We start from the raw sequence: 20,529 nt of genomic DNA, 5'->3' as shown, positions 1-20,529 counted from the left end.
AAGCAGCAGATCCAGCCCCAGAGCCAGGGCCATCCTCAGTGCCAGCATTGCTCAGATTCCCCACGGTGCCGGTGGGGAAGGGGCCAAGCCACATAATTCATGGCCAGTGTGTGCCCTTCTGATGTGTCTGCCAAAATGTCACTGTTGTCCTCTAGGTGACAGCCAGTGCTCGCTGGTGAAAAGCCGCCTTATGATTTACTTCCTCCTGTTCACACTGTTCCTGAGAAGTTAAGAGAAGGCAGTGACCCTGCCTCTTTTAAAGAGTGGCTGGTGGCAATAGGCTGGTGGGCTCAAGAGCCTGCCAGCTTCTCACCCCAGATCTTAAAGTGCAAACCGCCAACCTGCTGTGCACAGAGCAGCATGATTCCTAATATTAAACCATTCACTCGAGCAGCTTCTCCTCTGTCTAGGTGTCCTGTCCGTTTTTCACAGCCTGAGATGCCCATTCTTCTCAAAAAAAGACCATTTTACCTGCTAACAATGAAAACAACTGTGTCTGCCTGAAAAAGACACTAATGGTAACTCAACCTCCCCTTCTTTGCCGTTGACTCCCCCCTGCTCTATGAAGTGCTCACTCCTGGAGAGTTTCTGGACATGGAGCCCTGGCTGAGTAACTCACAGAGTCCTGGGACATAAAGTCAACGAGTCCCAAACCGAACTCACTTCCGAATGTTCTTCTACCCAGGACCCTTGACATTCGATCTCTTTGCATTTCTGCTCAATGTTTATTACTTTCCTCCCATCCCTCAAACCAAAGCCATCGCTGGGTAATTTCTTGTTTTAGAAAGTGACAAACAGAGCAGGCAGAGAAAACACTGTATATTTTGGACTAAAAATGAAATCATTAGGGTAAGTTTCTATTCTTGGCGACTGGAATTTAACTCTGGTTCTGATTAAGCTCAACAAAGATATTATATTCGATGTTTTCTTGTAAATGTATGAGGAGGTTTTCTAGTGCATGTCCATGAATGGAAATATTAACAGACCCCACTTGGCTCCATCAGCCTCAGGCTTGGTCTTCACACCCAAAAAGCCAACCAATAGAGAATCCCACCCTAGTCCAGAGTGAGCAGATCCTGTGTTGCCTGTGTGAGTCCCCCGCTTCCCAGATGGTCTCACAACTAAGAGTAAATCTGATCCAGAAAATGTATGAGAGTAAATGGAATAGCCACATTCCCATGTTTATAAGTTGCCCGGTAAGAAACAACTGCACATCCTAAGCATCTCTTCTGTGCTTACATTTCTGTCAGAAGAGTGGGTCTTTCAGGAATCTGCTTCTGGGTGGTTAGAGTATTTCAGGGAGGAGGGGCTGTGGTCTGTGGTTTCCCTCAAGGTTGTAAACGAGGAGGGTCTCATGGCAGATAAGTGGAGAAGTCAAGGTATATTATAATTAGAAAATCAGTACTGGATTCTAAAAAGAAATTAGTGAATTCAAGAATAGAAAACATTCAGAATCCTACGCATACACTTCACTATCCATATCACAGAAGCAGAAATGAACCCTCGAAGGCAAAACCCCGAGGACGCAGCCTCGCTGCTCTGCATGGCAGTCTGGGGGGTGACGAGGAGTGGGCCGCGGAGCGGGGGGCCGGGGCTTCTTTCCATGCTCCCAGCCCCTGAGCAGGGTGACCTTGTCCTTCCCCACTGCTTGCTAAGTTGAAGTTTCTTACCTGTAAAATGGGGGTAATACTGACCTCAGAAGATTTTTAGTAAGTATTTTAAAAGAGAATATATAGAAAGCCCTCGGTATGGCATCTGGCACATAAAATACCATCAATGTTACTATTAGCGGTAGTAATTGTATTCACATCTCACCTGCAGTTTGTGCTAGGGAAGCACCTAACATATTTTAACACAGTACCTTACATTGAACTTCACACCTAAAATATAGGTAATTCTGTCCTACTCACTACCTCTCGGACAGCCCAAGGGAGCAGCCTAAGGGGGCTCTCTGGAGGATTTCTACCCACCCGGCCCTTCCTCCCCGCAGGCTCAGGTTCAGGCTTCCAGGGTTGGCATACTCACCCTCAGGGCCCCAGAAGGGAGCAGCCCCCACTCAATCTGAGCAAGTGGCTGAGAAAGAAGCAGGCCTCCTGGGACCGCTAGCAGATGGGTCCCTTTCCCTGCTGGGACAGACGGGCCAGGAGAGAGCCTGGCCTTTAACTCCCAGGGAACTCCCCTCTTTCAGGCGGGAGCCAATCGCTGCCACGGAGCCTGTGTAGTCAGAGGAGTGCCCCTTCCGGAGGCTGGGGGGGCTGTCCCTCCCTGCGGACCTTAGCACAAAGTCCACTTGTCTTCAGGGGTGAGGGCAGAAACGCTCAAAGGTGCCCTTATCCCTAACACGCTGCATCCGGCAACTGAAGCCTGCCTCGCTTTGGGGAGCCAAGGCTCATAGCTCCTTAGTTACTCCCTGGAGTGTGTGTGTCTATACACAATGTCCTTGTCACAGTCATAGATATTCCTCGTTGGAGATCATTGTATCAAGGTCTAACCTGAATAATGTTGTCATTTACACTACTGGAAATACAGAGTTAACCAAAAATAATCAGGAGAAAGAAAATAAAAAGTAGCTTCCAGAGTCAGTTCTAGAAAAGAGTATAACAGAATAAACACTGCTTTCCTGTATAGAGTGGTGATTAGACCCAGCTCAGTTAGGAGTTATGTGGACATAACAAGTCATCTAACTAGTCTGGAAGAAACCAAATGACCCCCCAGGCCTGCTGATTCTATTGACAGCCTAAGAGGAGGCCTTGGGGAACAGTGGCCAGACTTTTCTGACTCCAGGAAGTTCTTTAATCCTTTGGTTGTGATGGTAATGGTGGTGGTGATGGTGGTAATGGTGGTGGTGATGATAGTAATGGTGACGGTGGTGATGGTAGTAACAGTGATGGTGGTACTGAAGTTGGGAGTGGTAACGGTAATGGTAAAATGGTGCAAGTGGTGATGCTGGTGGTGGTAACAGGTGGTGATAGGATGGTGGTGGGGAGGAAGTGTTGGAGCAGATGGTGGTGATGGTGATGGTGAGGCAATGACGGGGATGGAGGTGAGAGTCATGGGGATGGAGGTGTGGTTGTTGGAGATAAAGCTGCCATGCTCCATGGATCTGAATAAGGCGTATAAATGCTGGGTAGACTTGAGAAGTGGGCAGAGAGAGATGGACACTTAGGTACTAGGACTCATTGAGCACAGCGCACAGAGCATTTGGTGGGCCTGGTCTTGCCATAACTACAACATGTGTCTTTTAAGGTGATTCCTCTTCAGGGACAGTGCAAACCAAACAGACGCACTTAGGCAACTATACATTGTTCTACCAGTAGTGGGTTTTTTTGGTTTTTGTTTGTTGAAATTTTTTTGTTTGTTTTATTTTTAAAGTTTTATTTATTTTTGTTTTCTATCCTAAAAATAGTTTGAATCTATATTTTAGGAATAAGGGAATCAGGTCTGTGAAATAAAAAGAAAAGTAGAAACAGTTACAAAGAAAGCTGAGGCTGCAAGTCCTGGGCACAGATAGGTGGACAGGATGCAGACAAAGAGGAGAGACCCTCTTACCCAGTAAACCAAAGTCGGGTTTGGGCAGAGCTTGGAAAGAACCAAGGTCAGTGCACAATCACACAGGATGGGTCGGTGCCCCGGGTGGGACATTCGGTGAGAGCTGGAGACGGCCTGGTGGCTGCGGCCCAGAGGGAGCTGGAGCGGTCAGTCAAGGCCCCTCCTTCCTGGGGACACAGGGGACACTCTAGACCAGACATGGTAGACCGAGTCCCTGGAAGGCCTTGGAGGTGAGCTCCCTTCACAGACAGAGGGCTGGTGCCAGCAGCTCGGCTGATCCACAAAGGACGAGCGAAGCGCCGGCAGATGGCTTTCATTACCACCGCGCAGCCTCCACCCTCCTCTGTCTGTGCTCTGCTTTGTTTCTCACTTTTTGTCATCTTTTCATGTGTTGTAACTAAACAATGAGGTGATTGCCACCCCAGCGGATTGCACAACATCACCAGCGGCTGCGCTGGAGCAGAGCTTCCTCCAAAGAAACCCTGGGCGACCGAGGCAAGCGCGTGGGCCCCACGGAGGAGCCTGAGGCCCAGGGAGGCCTGCTGGGGGCTGGGACCCAGGGGACTCTCCTGCAGTGAAATGCCACGTTGCCAAAGTGACGGGGGCTCGCCCGGTTATCCAGGAATATAAGTGGGGCTACTTGTTACTCCCCAATATAATATGAAATAATGACTTTCTTTGAACAATCTGGTGCAGCTATGTGAAGAGTCTCCGATTTGTTCAGTAAACGTTCATTCAGGCAGCCCCACGGGTAGAAAAACACCTAAGACCTCAGAGGTTAAACACCCAGCAGGTGCCGAAATGTGTCCCAAATCCGTGGATCAGAGCATAAATCCGACAGCGAGGACACCCCCCGTGCATTCCCTTGGAAGGCAGCAGTTGCCCTTTGCCAAGATGCTTTCACTCTGGGGGTACCGGCAGGTTCTGGTGTTAACCAGAGAACACCGCGCTCCCCGAACTGCAGTTAGAGCGAGAGCTTCCTCTGTCTGCCTTCTACACGGCGGAAGAAAATGGATCATTTCAAAGGCAAATGTTTCCATTTCTTACTCAGCATCTTGGCTGGCGAGTGATTGCGGATAATTGCGCTGCAGCTGCAGACCGAGCCTTGCACACGTGCTCAGATGGGGCCGCCGATCGTGTGCGCGGCCAGCCGCTGCAACAGCGACTGCGACGCAAGGCAGGACTCCTTCCTGCCAGGGACAGCCAGGCGGGGACGCGGGATGGACACCAGGCTTCACTTTCTGCGCTGCGCCCAGCCCGCCAGTGACTCCTGCCTGATTACAGCTGAATGTCCTTAATGATATTAATAAGATTAGCTAATATTCATGTAGCACCAACAAGGTGCCAGGCACAGGGCTAAATAGTTATTCTATCTAATCTTCTCAATAACCCAATGTGGGAGGTAAAATTATTCTGATTTTTGAGTGGAGACATTGAGGCACAAAGAGGTTAAGTCACTTGCTAAAGGTCGCCCAGCAACCAGCCCCAGGCCTTGAGCCTCAGTTGGATCATCTGTCAAGCAAAGCAACTGGACTGCAGAGTCATCAGTGCCCTTTCTCCACAGCTACTAGAGCTTCTAATTATGTAAAATAACAACTGAGATTCTGAAGTTAGTTTCTATTTGTCTGAATCTTCAACATCCAAATTTATCTCTTTAGAAGCAGCAGGGAGTGGCTGGTCTCGCGCTCTCTCTCTCTCTCTCTCTCTCTCTCTCTCTCCTCTCTGGTGATCGAGTGGGGACACTGTCTGCCTCATATTTGAATGTCTAATTACCCACAGTGTTCTGGGTCCCTAGAGACAGATGCACTCTGTGGGCTCTTGTTAGCTCTGGAGTGAATTTCCTAGCACAGAGTTTTTCTTTGGTTCATGTCATGGTCAAGTAAAACCTTGACCAAAAAAAAAGGAGAAACACTAGAAGATTGGGAATATTTTGCAATATAATTCTATGAGACCCAAGTGACTTTAGAAGGGACAGCAGGCTTCCATCTCCCCTGAGCTTTCCTCCTGAGATAATAAAAGAGCTAGGTGGAACTCCTTGAAAGAAGCTTAAAGAGGCCCGTCACATAGCCCTTCATGACAGTTAACCACCCTAATGACATTCCAACATTCCCCACCGGGCATGTGTAGTCACTGTGTGGTGGGAGCCCATTTGGGATTGGGATAGTTACAAAGCCATACACAGGGAGCAGGAGATACGGTGGCAGCTGTCACTCCAGAGTCGCGTGGAGTCAGAAGGCACCCGACATGGCCTTGGGACTCGGTTTCCCCCAGGGAGTTTGGTGCTGGCTACTATGGTCCATGTTTTCTTGGATGAAGGATGGTTGAGGTGCACCAGCTTTTGCAGTGACACTAAAGTCCAGCTGCTCAAGCAGAAATGCCCCGACCTCATGGACATTTTTTAAAGTAAGGGTAGTATTTTACTGGGATCCTCATGTTTGAGTCTCATCGCTTGTCCTACAACCCTCTCTAATTGAAGGATGGACTGCCTGCCTTTTTAAAAGCTCGAGAACGGTGTGTCTGTTAATGCAGGTTTTTTCCTGGTCTTTTTCAGGACTATGAATCTTTAGCTTGTCTGACTTTCTTAAATTACATCTGAATTGCATTATAGACTTATATATTGTAACATTGCTTGACCTATTGCTTGTAAAACATACCACACACTGAGAGGAAGAGGTTAGCCCAGGAAGAGCTGAGGACATTTAATCCTATAAAACAATAGAATAAAGAGCTTGGGTCTGAGTTCAGGTTCACTGGCAGCGTTTTGTTTTCATTCATGCACATGTTCCATCCCAGGGGTCACCCGAGGTCTGCATGGGCTGGAGGCCTCGGTAGGTGCTGGCATTATTGGACACAAACTTTGACTCCAGCCAACCAGAGAGTCCCCTTCTTCCCCCAGCACTTCTGTCTGAGCTTAGTCCCAAATATGGGAACAACAGGCAGGGAGAGGCCACAAGCAGAGCTGAAATGGATCTCTTTCTTGTGGTTTAAAGATCAGCCAGTTGGAACCAAGGAGATGTTTTCTTAGAGTCGCAGAAAAGTTTGAGAAACTTTTGGATTGTTTTTGACACTCAAATGGAGATTCTAGATATATTACTAGAATTTACTAAGTTGATGGGCTATACTACAACTGCTATTTGGCAGTATATTCTTGCAAAAATATACGGCCCTCGGCTCTATAATAGAAGGTCGCTGTGTGTCTGATGTCTTATCTTTGACCACATTAATGCTGTGATTGCCCACACTATGGAAACCTCTCTGCGGTGTTGGCATCACACAGCTCACGCATCCAGTCAGGTAAATACCACACAGACTGCGGCCCACCATGCACACTAGAATGTCACACACGTTCCTAGCAAATGCTCTGTGCTTCTGAAGCTCAAGGTCAACCAACCACGATGGTTTCTGCCTTGAGCTGCCTGACTCTCTTGGGAAATGCTGGGCAGGGTTTTGTAATTTATCCCAGAATCTCCAAGAGAGCCATAGGACCATTCCTTTTTTAGGGAAGTGTGGCAAGGCCCTTCAGAATTGTCAGCATTGAAACGTCCAGTGAAAAAGAATAGCGGCTTTGCTGAACCTTAATGTCTTCCTAAGTCCTTGGTGCCAGATGCACTATTTTCCTATTGGATGTGCCAAAACCACTAAATAGTTAAAACACATCAAATCATCTCAAAATGGCCAAAATTGAATTTTTTTCCCAAAAAAAGAGCTCCTACTCAGCAAACCTCACAGTCATAATCCATAATAGAAAACTTCTGATTAGGCTCAAAATTAGGAAAACAGACTTGCAAATGCGAAAGACTCCAACTATTGTCTTTGCGCTCAGGCTCAGAGTAAGAACTTAGAGAGGGGAGGGAATTAAGGGGAACAGTTACAGCAGTGAAAACCACAGCACAGCACCAACAATCATTATGACGCCCTCCACAACATGTTCTTAAGCTCAACATTTTTAGTGAGTTTTCCCAACGCACAGACCTCTAGCAGGTGGAAGCTGGGAGGAAGGAGACTGCACGTCGCAACAGCTGTTCTAGCGTCTCTGATGTAGTGTAAGCTGCTCTTGGGACCGGCCGTTGCTTCCGAGCACATGTGAAGGGTCATCCAAGAGGTCCTTTTGGGCAAGCACCCCCAAATCTTTTGTATTAAAAATGTCAGCCAATAATCCTTGGGCTTAATAATAAGCTAACCATAGCTCCAAACAACATTTTAAGTGGCATGCAAGGAGCAAAAAGAAAACCTTCCAATTCACAAATGTCAGCTACATCTAGATGGGGGGAGGGGGGGGCATGAGAGACAGAGAGTCTGCAAGCTATGTTCTCACTCCTTGTTGCCTATAATATGACCACACCTGCACTTTACATTTGCTGAGCTATGTTAATTTCTTGATAATTTCTCTTAATTACTAGCTCATCAAAGCCAATGTCAAGTGTCCCATTCATCCTGTACAGCAGTGGTTCTCAGCCCTGGCTTTCCCTTGGGATCACCTTGGGAGCTTTGCAAAATACTGAGACCCAGGCAGCCTTCCAGACCAGTGAAATCAGAATCTCTGGAGGTGGACAGGTATCAGGAGCTCATAAATCTCCCTGGTGATTCCGGAATGTGGCCAGGGTTGCTATAGAGGATTTGGGGGGGGGGGGCAACAGGAAGTGTAGGTAGAACTTTCCATGGAGTTCGAGCATGGAGGACTTTGGAGGATGCTGAATGAAGTTAGTAAGGCTGCCATAGCTGGGCTGAGGCCCTTCCCTCCTGATAACTACCAGCAGAGGCTCAGTTTCTTAAATTATATACTGATTGGATTTTGGACAATTTGCCACTGATCTAAGCTTCCTGGCTGAAATTGACCAAAATATCACTGAGACCTTAAGAGAGCGAAGGGGACACTGAGGCAAGCGTCAGCAGAGAGGGCCATATCAACAGGCTTCCCTCGGGGGTCTTCGGAAGAACCTCCAGCTCCAGCGGACTCCAGGCTGGTTGGTCAGGGGTCTGGGGCTGTGGGCTCTGGGAGCACGGCTGAGACACAGTGTTGACTGTGATGTGGAAGGGTATGGGCCAGCGGGCGGCCCACTGCAGTAGACTGACTCTGGGTTGGCACTCTCTTGGCCCTGGATCCCTCACCCCACAGGGGGGCTGCAGTTGGAGGTGGACCAGAGTGGGAGCCTCTAAAGCAGTGGTTCTCAAGCTTAGGTGTGCAGCAGAATCACTCGCAGGGATTAAAACACAGATTGCTACGTCTATTGAGGGCGTAAGAATTTGCATTTCTAACAAGTTCCGAGATATTTCTAATACTCCTATGACCCACACTTTGAGAATTGCTACTCTAAAGCATGAGACCTGGGACAGAGCAGTGCTGTCCAGGTCTAGAAGAAACACCCCAGACTTCAATAGTATTCCTTCATGCCCTATAGGAAAGAACAGAACATGGTCCCAAGATGAGCTGGGATTTATTTGCACGCATGCATAAAAGTGTGAGAGCCATCTGATTATGTGATCACCTCATGAGAATAGACAGGGTTGTTTATCCCTAATATTTTTGTATTAGAAACTGGTAATATTGAAATCATATTTAACTTTAGAGCCCCAACATTTATTAACATGAGACTACAAACAATGACAGTAATATCTGTGAAAATCGCTTAGTGTTTCAGCGTTCAGGACAACGAACCGCTCTCTCCAGTAGCAAACCACCTATGCCTACACTGAATGAGAAAAAGCCAAAGGCTGGGAGGTGCCAGACAGGCCTCAGATACAGCACTCAGGCATCTAGGTATGCACGCCCCTGACATGCATCACGGCTGCTTGGCCCAGAGGTTGCGGATATGGGGGCTGGGACTCTTTCGTGGTTGGTCTACAGCTGATCCCCAAGAAAGCAGGTCTGCCTAGAGGTTGTAGTGTTTTTTTATTTAGATTGAACTTCTCTCTTCTAATCATCCAAATTGATCCTGGCTTATAGTGGAATATCCAGAATATTTTTAGTGTCACTCTTACTTCCCTGGTTGTCCCGTAGATGAAAAGTGGAGGCTTTTTGTGTCACAGAGGAAGTTAGAGTCAGTGGACGGGCCATAGCAGTGAGCTCCACAAGCTCATAGGCACCTACTGCTGTATAAGGCCCAGCACATACTCCTCTCACCTGCCCCCCAAGCCCCCTATTAAATCACGTTGGGCCTCTGCCAGTTCTTGAGTTCCGGGGCTCTGTGATGCCTTTCCTGCCCCTCTTCCCTGATGAACCCCAATTCGTCCTTAGGAACTCTGCTGAGCTGTGACTTCCTCTGGGAACATATGTCTCTGGCCAGATAAGGCTAAGTCCATATCACGTTCCCTACACAGTACGCTTACCATGCTGTGCTGGGCTTGCCTTTCCTCACCTCTGGATTATTTGCTCTTGGGAGCTCAGTGCCATGTCTATTCTTCATGTCCCTAGCACCTAACACAGTAGCTGTCACAGCGCCTTCAAGTTTAGTGTTTAAATAATGAAATAAATGCATTCCAGCATTGGAATGAGAGAAAGCATTCTTCAAGTGCGCAGGAGGGATGTGGGCTGGAAAGTGTTAACGCTCAGAGTCACAGATGACCAGGGCCGGAGGGGACATTGGCTATCACCCCTGGCAGTTCCTCATCCCATGAAGGAGGCTCAGAGATCCTAGAGACGCTGAGTGACCCGCCCCAGAAGGAGAGCGAACTGGACCAGAATGAAGAGTCTATGGACTGAATCGGATCCTCTTTCCCGCAAGTGCTGGAGCCAGACCCTGTGATGCCCCCCCCTACCCCGGGGACATGGCGTCCTCCCTCTCCTGTGCTAAGTCCAACCCAGAGAGGATGAAAATGCTCTTTGCCACAGACTCCAGCCTTTTTGTAGAATGTCTGAGTCAGTGCTCATCTCTAGGCCTGAACCCCAATTGAGTAGCAAGGTTTTCCTGGTCCTTCTGGAGCAAAAAGGGTATTTTGAGCAAAGTGGGTAAGAAAGAGGAAAGGAAACTCCCCAGTTCTTAAATTCATGATTTCTAGCAGTCCCTCCTACCTCCCTGTCCTCAGCTCCTCTACGTGAGGAACCTGGGGCCATGGTGTCTTCACTGATATTTGCTTCTGCAGCACAAAATGAGAGGGAGCCAAAGGAAATAACTGATGGGGGCCCACGCTGGAAAAAGACACGATGGGGAAAAGAGTTTGGGGGTTGGAAAGAATATAATCAGGAAAGAAAACGACGTCATTCTAGAATGTCTTCTTTTGGGAGGCTACCGTACCCTACAAGTTCTGCAGCAGACACAATAGTTTATTCATTCACTCACTCACTCACTAAAAACTATGTCACATAACTCTCCTGCTGAAATCCTTCCACTCCCTCTCCATTTCCCTTAGGATAAAGCCGTGGTTCCCAGCCACGTCCCTGCAGCCTGGCTCCTTCCACCTCATTCCAACTCATTTCCTAGGGCTCTTCCCTACCTGCTCGGCAACTTTGACTTGTTTCTGCCTCGGGGCCTTTGCACTTGCCATTCCTTCTGCCTGAAATGCTCTCTCCCTCATTCCTTCTCATCCTTCAGATGTCAACTTGAAGGCCACTTCCTCAGAGAACCCTTCCCTGAGGACACTGTCTGCAGTAGCCCCCCCACACCCTGCACTTGCCCTCTGTCATCACACCCACTTATTTCTTTCATGGCATAGGAAGAAACTGAAGGTAATCTGTGTACGTGCACAAGGCTGTAAGCTCCATGAGAGCAGCGACCGTGGCCATCTTACAGCAGTGTCCCCAGCACCTAAACTAGTGCTTGGCACATAGTAGGTGCTCAGGAAATATTGTTGAATAAATGAATGAAGCACCTGTGTATATGAGGATTATACAAGTGAGAAAACAGAAACTTTCCATTGCTTCTAGGAACTACAACTTAAAACAGTAGCATTTTTCCCTAATCATATGATCTCTATAGCTTCGGATTCCTGGAATTTGATTTTTGGCTTGGTCTACAGATTTCTATCCTGTAAGAGCTCTTTGTTATGTGTCAAGTGGTCAGGTTGTCTGGATTTTCATCGAAACACCAATTCATTCTCAGGTGTCAGGACTTTTCCTCTGTATGTTATCTTAGGCTGGCCCAGAGTTGGGCCAACTACATCTGCGTGTGTGTAATGTACAGAATAATATCCATTTTGATGCTGGATTGGGGTCTGTTGGAGCAGGACTCTGGTGTGGGCCTGGAAGCACCCATGCTGGGTGTCAGACCAGGCACAGACTGTGTCCAGACAGGCACCAAGAGCGTTGGCACAAGAGTGAAAGGCAGATGCCACCTTGGGTCTGTGCAAGGTCAGCCCCTGGCAGTTTGGGTGGCTGTGCTCTAGCTCCTTCCTGAGCCCTAAAGCTGGTAAAATCCCAGAACTCAGGGAAATAGGGTTTGTCCTGTTGGCACATCCCTCCTCTCCTGCCCGGGGTACAGTTCTCGTTCTCTAGAGAATGTGGCGAAGTGCCCATCTAATGCCAGCTCTTTCCCCTCACAGAGTCCTGGCCCGTGGTTGCGCAGTCCAGGTGGCTGGATGGCATGCTGGACCCAAGCTCAGCTCAGCGTCTGGGCCCAATAACGGCTTTTCCAAGGAAGCAGCTTTCCGTCCTGGCCACACTGAGGTGAGCACCTGGGTTACCAAGGTTCCTGGCTCTGGAGCTGCCAGGACAGCTAAAAACAAGCCCCAGGCTAAGGAAGGGGCATTGGATCCAACTGCTGACCACAGGGCTCCATCACATGTGACTCTCCTAGCCCATCTGGGAGAGGAAGTCCCTCATGCTCTCAGGCTGGCCCCATGGCTTCCAGGGACATGCTAGGAGTCCGAGCCGCCCACCGCTGAAGTAACAGGACGCAGGGCCTCAGTCTGTGTTCTGAGAATCTCAGGACACAGGGTACCAGTCAGACCCTCCGCACAGCTCCTGGTCTGGCCGAGCAGGCAGCCCTGGGAGGTGGAAGGTCCTTGGCCATGGAGTGGAGCGTGGGGAGAGCTCCGGATCTGGGGGCAGAGGCCAGGCTCTGAGTCCCAGTCCCTCCAGGTGAGTGCCCATGGTCAGGTTACTCTTACTGTGCCCATTTCCTCCTCTGTAATATGGGGGTTATAAGGCTACCCCCCAGGCTTGTGTGACGGTTAGTGAGAAAACTGTTCCCAATAGATGATAATAGGACCTCACCTCATTCATTTTAAGATGTGTCTCTAAGAATGAGGGCCAGTAGATCCTGTTTCCATTCTGTCCTGGAGCGGCCAATAAATCTACAGGTGCCTGCACCTGCTGTGCTTTCTGGCTGCTTATTCCCATCATGGGCATTTTAAGTGCTTTGGGATCAAGTTTATACAAGGCCCAGAAACCTGATAAACTAGATTTTAAAATAATTAAATATCCAAATGGTACCTGGCTTTGTGGCCTAAGGATGGTAAGACTTATAGTCTGTTAAAAGGAATTTTCACTTTGATGTTAGGGGTTCAGTAAACACAGCCCAGGACCTATCAATTAAAACATGTGTGGAGCCTCAGGCCTCTGTCCCCTGGACAGTGCTGAGCCCACCTGTGGAGCCTGCCACTCACTAACTGCATAACCCCAGGTCACTTAGCCTCTCAGTGCCCATTTCTCTGCTCTGTAAAGTTCAACGATTGAACTAGATTAGTGGTTCTCAAAATGTGGTCCTGCAAGACCAGCAGCATCAGTGTCACCTGGGAACTTGTGAGAAATGCAGATTCTGGGGCCCCACCCCAGGCCTACTGAGTCAGAAACCGGGGTGGGGCCCAGCAGTCTGTAGCGTAACAAACCCTCCAGGTGTTTCCCATGCCCTGCGCCTCTGGACTTGAGAATCCTGACACCCCTCGCAGTCCATGCAGCACCCTGGGGAATGCGAGCAGGGGCGCTGGATTCTCTCCTGTCAGTGCCTTTCTCCACTGCAGCCTCGGGGCTACCTCCCTGGGGAGCTGAGGAGCCACAGAATCCTTCCCACACTCCGCACAGACCCCGATAACCAAGAGTGTCTGAATCTACAACCGAAGACAGCAGCCAGTTTACATTTACAGTGGAGGCCAAGTGTAAAGCAAGACGTGACCCCCGACCCGCTGTCATAATGTAGCGAGGGAGAGGGGGGAGAAGCCTGGATTTCTTCAGCCACAAGAATTTCCTCTCTCGCTCACGCTCAGGGACCCTGGCGCACTGATCCCATCTCTGGCCCGAGAATCACTGAGAGCTCCTGGCACCACTCCCTGGAGGCTAGAATGATCTTATTCCCCTCTGCAGTGCACCTCCAGGGGCAGGCTGCCAAGCCTCCCAGTACCACCAGCCCTCCTATTGGGGCCAATCGCTTAGCTCCGTCCAGATGAGACCAAAATCTGTGTGAAGATCATCATTCACCTGGTGCAGGAAATTTCTCTTACTACTGAAGTGTGTGAGCTACTGGAAATTAGCTCCAGAAGGTACCCCTGGCCCAGGAGAGGGCAAGAGAGTAGGGCAGGCTGTTAGTAGCTGGATAAAAGGCCCCAGTGGGACCCCCACTGTTAGTCATTTATCTCCCACTCTGGAAGGAGCAGGACAATTTCGGAACATTCACACATTACACAGAACATGTTCCTTCCTGTGAGACCCTAATTGCATCTTCACCAGCTATTCATTCAGCTCACAGAGCTCCGTTTGGTGAAGCCCTGGTGAGGACTGTCATTACTTCAAAGGTTGTTTTTAAAAATAATTAAATGAAAATCCTCCTGGGTTCGCTTCAACCAAGGAGAGAATATTCTTTGGTAATCTGTGTGTTGTGCATTGTATCACTAGGATAGAAAACACTCATTTTTTTCTTTTTCTTTTTTATCTACTGATGATTTTTTAAAAGAAAGACTTTTTAATTTAAAAAAATTATAGGGGCACACTATTATAAGTCAAATAAACATTTTTTTAAAACAACACCTTTTCATCTGAAACTCACATGAGAAATATAGTTGCAATATTTTCAAATCTTACCAACGCAATCTATCCACGATGCAAATCTGCACTGTGATTAAATACCACCAGGTACCACATGCTATATCCTGCTAATGAACTAAGAAGTAGCATTAGCCTGTCAGAGCCTTGCGAAGGCAGCTCAGCAGAGTAGAAAACTTTATACAGGCAGACCTCGTTTTATTGTGCTTCGCTTTATTGCACTTTACAGATATTGCATTTTCATCAATATTGAGACAAGAACTTCCACCCACAAAATATTACGACTTGCTGAATGAAGGCTCAGATGATGGTTAGCATTTTATAGCAATGAAGTAGTTTTAAATTAAGGTGTGTACATTGTATTTTTAGACATAATGCCATTGCACACTTCCTGGACTGTAGTATAGTGTAAACATAACTTTTATATGCACTGGGAAACAAAAAAAATGTGTGTTACTTTACTGCAATATTTGCTCAATCGTGGTGTTCTGAAGCTAAACCTGCACTATCTCCGAGGTATGCCTGTAATTGCTTAAACTCAAAGAAGGTCAGAGTTGGGAGCTACCTTAAACACCACCACTCAGATGGAGAAATTAAGGCGTGCAGAAGGAGGGGGGCTTGTCACACACTCACTGATTCTCAGAGGTGGAGCTCCCTGTGAGTGCCAGGCCACCTGCACACAACAAAGATGAACAGGGCGTTTTTGTGCCTTCGGGGAGCTTGCCCTCTGGAAGGAAAGATTAGAGAAGAGCACAGCCGTAGTAGAGAGGCCGAAGGAAATGCTTTTAGAAATGGAGAAGGGAGATTGCTTATCTCTTTGGGAACAGGAAGAGCTCCCCGGTGGAGGTGGCATTTTAGCTGGGTATTGAAGGACAACAGGAGTCCAACCAGCCAAGGTGGAGAGCAGAACAGACAGAGGAAGGAGCAGGGGGAGTATGCCTCCTACAGAAGAGTCTGAAGGGGCCCGTGGTGGGGAAGCACGAGCGGGCGCCCCTGGAGCTCTGCTTACCTGGAGCGCAAAATGTGTGAGGGCGGGGAGGTGGGCAGGCCTGAGGGCCCGGCTGAGCAGCCCCTGGCTCAGGAGGCAGCCCGCTCGCCACTGGGGCCTTCGAGTGGGCTGATGTGATCCGAGCAGGGCTTTAAGAGGTCGAGGGGGCGGCCAGGGACAGGAGGCACTGGAAGAGAGAGAGGGTCCAGGACATCGGTTGGGGACTGCGCCGTGACCTGAACCAGGAGCACAGAAGTGGGATATTACAGTTTCAAGAGATGCTGCTGAAGCAGAACCAAAAGGGCTGAATGGAGTCGCGGAGGAAAGAGCGGAGTCCGGGGCGAGCCGAGGTCTGGGCTGGTGAGAGACCGGGAAGCGGGCCTGGCCGGAGCAACGGGGGCACGCGGAGCAACGCGCCCAGCAGGAGGGGGAGCGGCGCTCGCGGGAGGCTGTGGCTGTGGCACGGCTTCGTGGAGCGGCAAGGGGCCCCCAGTGGGGCGCTCTGAGTGAAGAGGAGGAAGGGGTGACGATCCTACAAAGGGCTGTTTCAGATGACTTGCTTTTAAAATGTCGGTATCCACGCGGAGTTGCCCATCAGGAGGCTGGAGGTCAGAACCAGCTTCCAAGAGAGCAGATCCTGGTCCAGGCATCAGCTGCACAGAAATTAAAGGGGAGCCCTGAGAAGAGGGACTGGAGCCAAAGGGGGGCCTGGAGAGAGGTGGGAGCCCTTGGAAATGGGGAGCAGGCAGCAAGGTGGCCCTTATTACCATCAAAACCCTGCATTGTCGTCGTTTTTTCACTCCCCTGTCCAAGTTCTAAGTGTTACTAATTTGGATAGAATGGGATGCGTATCAGTTTCATGTCTTCTCCCTTCATCTACCTAATGAGAGCGATCGCATAACTAAGAAGCAGAGAGAAACGAAACATGAAAAGGAACAAAAGTAGAAGTGGCCTTTTAGTTGGGTGAATTCCCGGCCACCTGACCGATGAGCTAACAGCTGGCTGGCCAGGGGTCGGCACGGTCCGGAGCGGCCAGGAGCCCAGATGTGCCCCCCACCCCTGCGTGGCCGGCCGGAGAACCGGCTGGAGCAGACACAAACACTTTCAAAGTAACCAGAGAGAAGAATGTGACAGTCATTCTTGGTGTCTCACCAAAGAGCTCTTTGCAGCTGCAGAAAAGCACGGCACTGAGGCGAATGCATCCCTTTAAAACATTAGGGACGCTGTGTCTGACGGTACGCACGAAATCCAAAAGAAACCGTGAACCGTGGCGGAAAGAAGGCAGATGGGGATCTTTCCTGGCCGCCCCCAGTCACTCTTTCACCCATTTTCCTTAGAGCTGTTGAGAACCTACTACGTGCCGGGCACTGCACATGGCCCTGGAAATGCTTAAATATAAATGACACGGCTTCTGTGGAGCTCTCGGGGAGATAGGCATGTAAATGGTTACCCTCAGCGCTAGGAGAGAGGACAGGGTTATGCATGGGGACAAGGGAGGTACACACCCAGGGATGGAGCGCTTAGCTGCTGCGACACAGCTCTGTCCTCCAGGCACAGCCAGTAGGGACACAGGGTCAAAGCATTGCGCTCTGAAAGCAGCCTGATAGAGGTAAAACGAGGGGCTACGACAAGACGGGGGTGGAGTGAGCTCAGGGGTGAATGAGCAGTAGGATAGCTGAAGAAGACAAAGTCAGGATATGAGAGTGACTCAGTTAACTAAGATTTTATGAGCGTCTAATTAATCCTATCAACAGCCTGGAGAAATGGTGTTTATTGCCCGCTTTTATCAATTAGGAAACAGGCTCAGAAAGATTCGGGAGTTCCTCTTGTTAACAAGTAGCTGAGCTAGGAATCCAAACAAGGTTTTCTAACCCCAGATCCAATGCAGAGTTCCCTCCACTACACTGATTTAGTAGGAGAGAAAACACACACACACTTCTGAAGCTGAGAATGGAAAGAGATCACTTTTGATTGGGGTCATCCGAGGACGCCTCAAGATGAAGATGGTACTGGTGCCAGGCTGGACTAGTGGGCAGGGAGCAGAATAACCCGTGGGCGTGGGGGGAGAGATGGGGGAAGGGAGAGAATTAGAAGTTTGAACACTCTCTACAGGGGTTGCTCTAAGCCTACTAAGAGGACCTGGAGAAGCTTCACAGAGGAGGTGGCATTTTGTATGAATCTATGGGTGTGAACAGGAGCTCACCAGAAGTCAGCTCAAGAACAGAGCTGGTTCCACAGCTACTTGACCCGGAGGGTGGGGGTAGGGTGGCCACTGGCTCATGCTCAAGAGGGGCTTGCACTGCCTCTTGGAGACAGATAGACTATGCCATTTGGTCTATACTCATATAAGAACAAACAATAAAAAGAAAAGGCATTTTGGAGAATGAAAGAAAGTGAGAGAGGAAGGAGAGGAATGGAAGGGTGGACTCACTCAGCAAAGGACCAGGTTTGGATCCTATTCTGTTCCAGTGTTTGTCGGCGACCTGAGGCCTGGTCGTTGATTTTCTGTGTGTGAACAAGAGAGGACAAATCCTAACCTAACTCACAGAGCAGTGAGAAATTAGAAGTGCACATGCTTGAAAAGTTTCACAGCACGCAAAGAGGAGACGCTATCAGTATCACGTCATATGGGAGGCTGCTGGCCGACCAGCTGGACTGGCCAAGAGGGACTCAGAGCCATTCAGCTTGTGTCAAACGTGGTGCTTTGTGGATTTGTAAGTTCAGAGCCACGGGATCTCAGTGCTGGCCCAGTGCTGCGGCTCTGAAGAGGTGTGTGTTCGTGCCAAGGCTTCCAGATGTGTCCCAGGCGGCCCTTCCCGCTGCCATCCCCGGGAGTCAGGCTGTTGGGCAGGACTCAGTGCTGGGGAGAGGAGTCCAAGTCAGCCCCTGCCTCCCCAGCACGCACGGGTGCACACACTGGCCCGTTCTCGCTGCACACACAGTCCAGCCCTCGCTGCACACACAGGCCTACCCTCGCTGCACACACAGGCCTGCTCACAGCTGCACACACAGGCCTGCCCTCGCTGCACACACAGGCCTGCTCGCGGCTGCACACACAGGCCAGCCCTCGCTGCACCCACAGGCCAGCCCTCGCTGCACCCACAGGCCAGCCCTCGCTGCACACACAGGCCTGCCCTCGCTGCACACACAGGCCAGCCCTCGCTGCACCCACAGGCCAGCCCTCGCTGCACACACAGGCCAGCCCTCGCTGCACACACAGTCCAGCCCTCGCTGCACACACAGGCCTACCCTCGCTGCACACACAGGCCTGCCCTCACTGCACACACAGGCCAGCCCTCACTGCACACACAGGCCAGCCCTCGCTGCACACACAGGCCAGCCCTCGCTGCACACACAGGCCTGCCCTCGCTGCACACACGCGCCTGCTCACAGCTGCACACACAGGCCTGCTTGCGGCTGCCTCCAGCTCCAGGGATTCTGTGAGGGATGCGGCTCTGAAGAGTTCATACCAGGCCACAGGGCAGGCAGAACTTCAGGGCCTCTGTCCCTTCCTGGAAAAGCCCATCCCTTAGAGGGGTGACCATATATCCGGCGTCTGAGCCAGTCCTGTTTATGCCTGTTGCCCCAGTATCGTTGTTGCACACACACACCTCTTCCCTCTCAAAGGTGTCCCGGTTTGAAGGGTGATTTCCAGGCTCACCTTGCCCGTAGACGTCCACGTGAAACCTCTCTGCGATCCTCTCGGGGGGCCGACTCTGAGCGACCCAGACGCTGCCTCCGTACAGTGCGCTCCGTGAATAACCCTCGTTTCTGCTTCCTCTCAGGTGCATAGCGTAATGTCCATGTTGTTCTACACTCTGATCACAGCTCTTCTGATCGGCACCCAGGCAGAACCACAGGCAGAGAGCGATGTCCCAGCAGGGCACCCCGTCCCCCAAGCCCACTGGACTGACCTCCAGCACTCCCTTGACACAGCCCTCCGCCGAGTCCGCAGCACCCGGGCCCCGGCGATAGCTGCCAGGGTGGCAGGGAGGACCAGCAACATCACTGTGGACCCCAAACTTTTTAAAAAGCGGCGACTGTGTTCACCCCGCGTGCTGTTCAGCACGCAGCCGCCGCCTGTCGCTGCGGACACCCAGCATCCTGACTTGGAGGCTGGCGGTGCCACCTCCTTCAACAGGACTCACAGGAGCAAGCGATCCACGTCCCACCCCATCTTCCACAGGGGGGAGTTCTCAGTGTGCGATAGCATCAGCGTGTGGGTGGGGGACAAGACCACGGCCACGGACATCAAGGGCAAGGAGGTGATGGTGTTGGGAGAGGTGAACATTAACAACAGCGTGTTCAAACAGTACTTTTTTGAGACCAAGTGCCGGGACCCCAATCCTGTGGACAGCGGGTGCCGGGGCATCGATGCCAAGCACTGGAACTCGTACTGTACCACGACGCACACGTTCGTCAAGGCGCTGACCATGGATGACAAGCAGGCCGCCTGGCGGTTTATCCGGATAGACACGGCCTGTGTGTGTGTGCTCAGCAGGAAGGCCGGGAGGAGAGCCTGACTGCACACCAGCCCCACCCGCCCCGCTCCCCGCTCCCCTCCGCACTCTCCTGGGCCCCTCCCTACCTCAACCTGTAAATTATTTTAAATTATAAGAACTGCATGGTAATTTATAGTTTATCATTATTTATTAAATTTTTGGAAGCATCCCGTGTGCTGGCACGCCAGTCATTTTCCCCAGGGTGACCGTCTGCAAGTCTGGGGTGGGCGCAGGGGGAATTGTCCACAGCAGCCCCTGGCTCCCCTGCAGGCCCGCCTGTAACCCTCAGCCCACCCCAGCCGGCACTGCAGCTTCAGGGAAGGCTAACTGGTCTCAGATATTAGCCTACACCGGGCCTGATTAGGAAGGGAAGTCTGCTGGATCACAACTTTGTTCTGTGTTCCGGACCCAAAGCTACCTAATCCTGGATTACCTGCCCCCCCAGCCTGGACGCATGTGCCTTGATTGCTCCACTTGGGAAGTTTGTGGGGCCTCATCAGGAGGCTGTGTCCTGGGGGCACCCACTCACTTTGTAGGCCAAGGACTTGTGAGGCTGGCTCGCTTCTAGGGCAAGATCTGCA

General features: G+C 50.5%; 1 protein-coding gene across 1 annotated transcript in view; it reads left to right on the top strand.

Moving 5' to 3' along the window:
- NGF (nerve growth factor) overlaps positions 1–20,111 on the top strand; it is a 46,866-nt gene extending 26,755 nt beyond the window's left edge. Inside the window, exons 2-3 of the mRNA XM_081121460.1 lie at positions 12,025–12,148; positions 19,232–20,111. Coding sequence (XP_080977586.1) covers positions 19,244–19,969 — 726 coding nt within the window. The 5' untranslated portion in view covers positions 12,025–12,148; positions 19,232–19,243 and the 3' untranslated portion in view covers positions 19,970–20,111. The remainder of the gene's footprint in view (positions 1–12,024; positions 12,149–19,231) is intronic.
- Positions 20,112–20,529: the final 418 nt, after the last annotated feature.

This window comes from Miniopterus schreibersii, assembly GCF_964146895.1.
Source record: "Miniopterus schreibersii genome assembly, chromosome: 19".
Lineage (NCBI taxonomy): Eukaryota > Metazoa > Chordata > Mammalia > Chiroptera > Miniopteridae > Miniopterus > Miniopterus schreibersii.
Note: the sequence above shows the minus strand (reverse complement) of the source record. Positions and strands in the feature narration are given on the sequence as shown.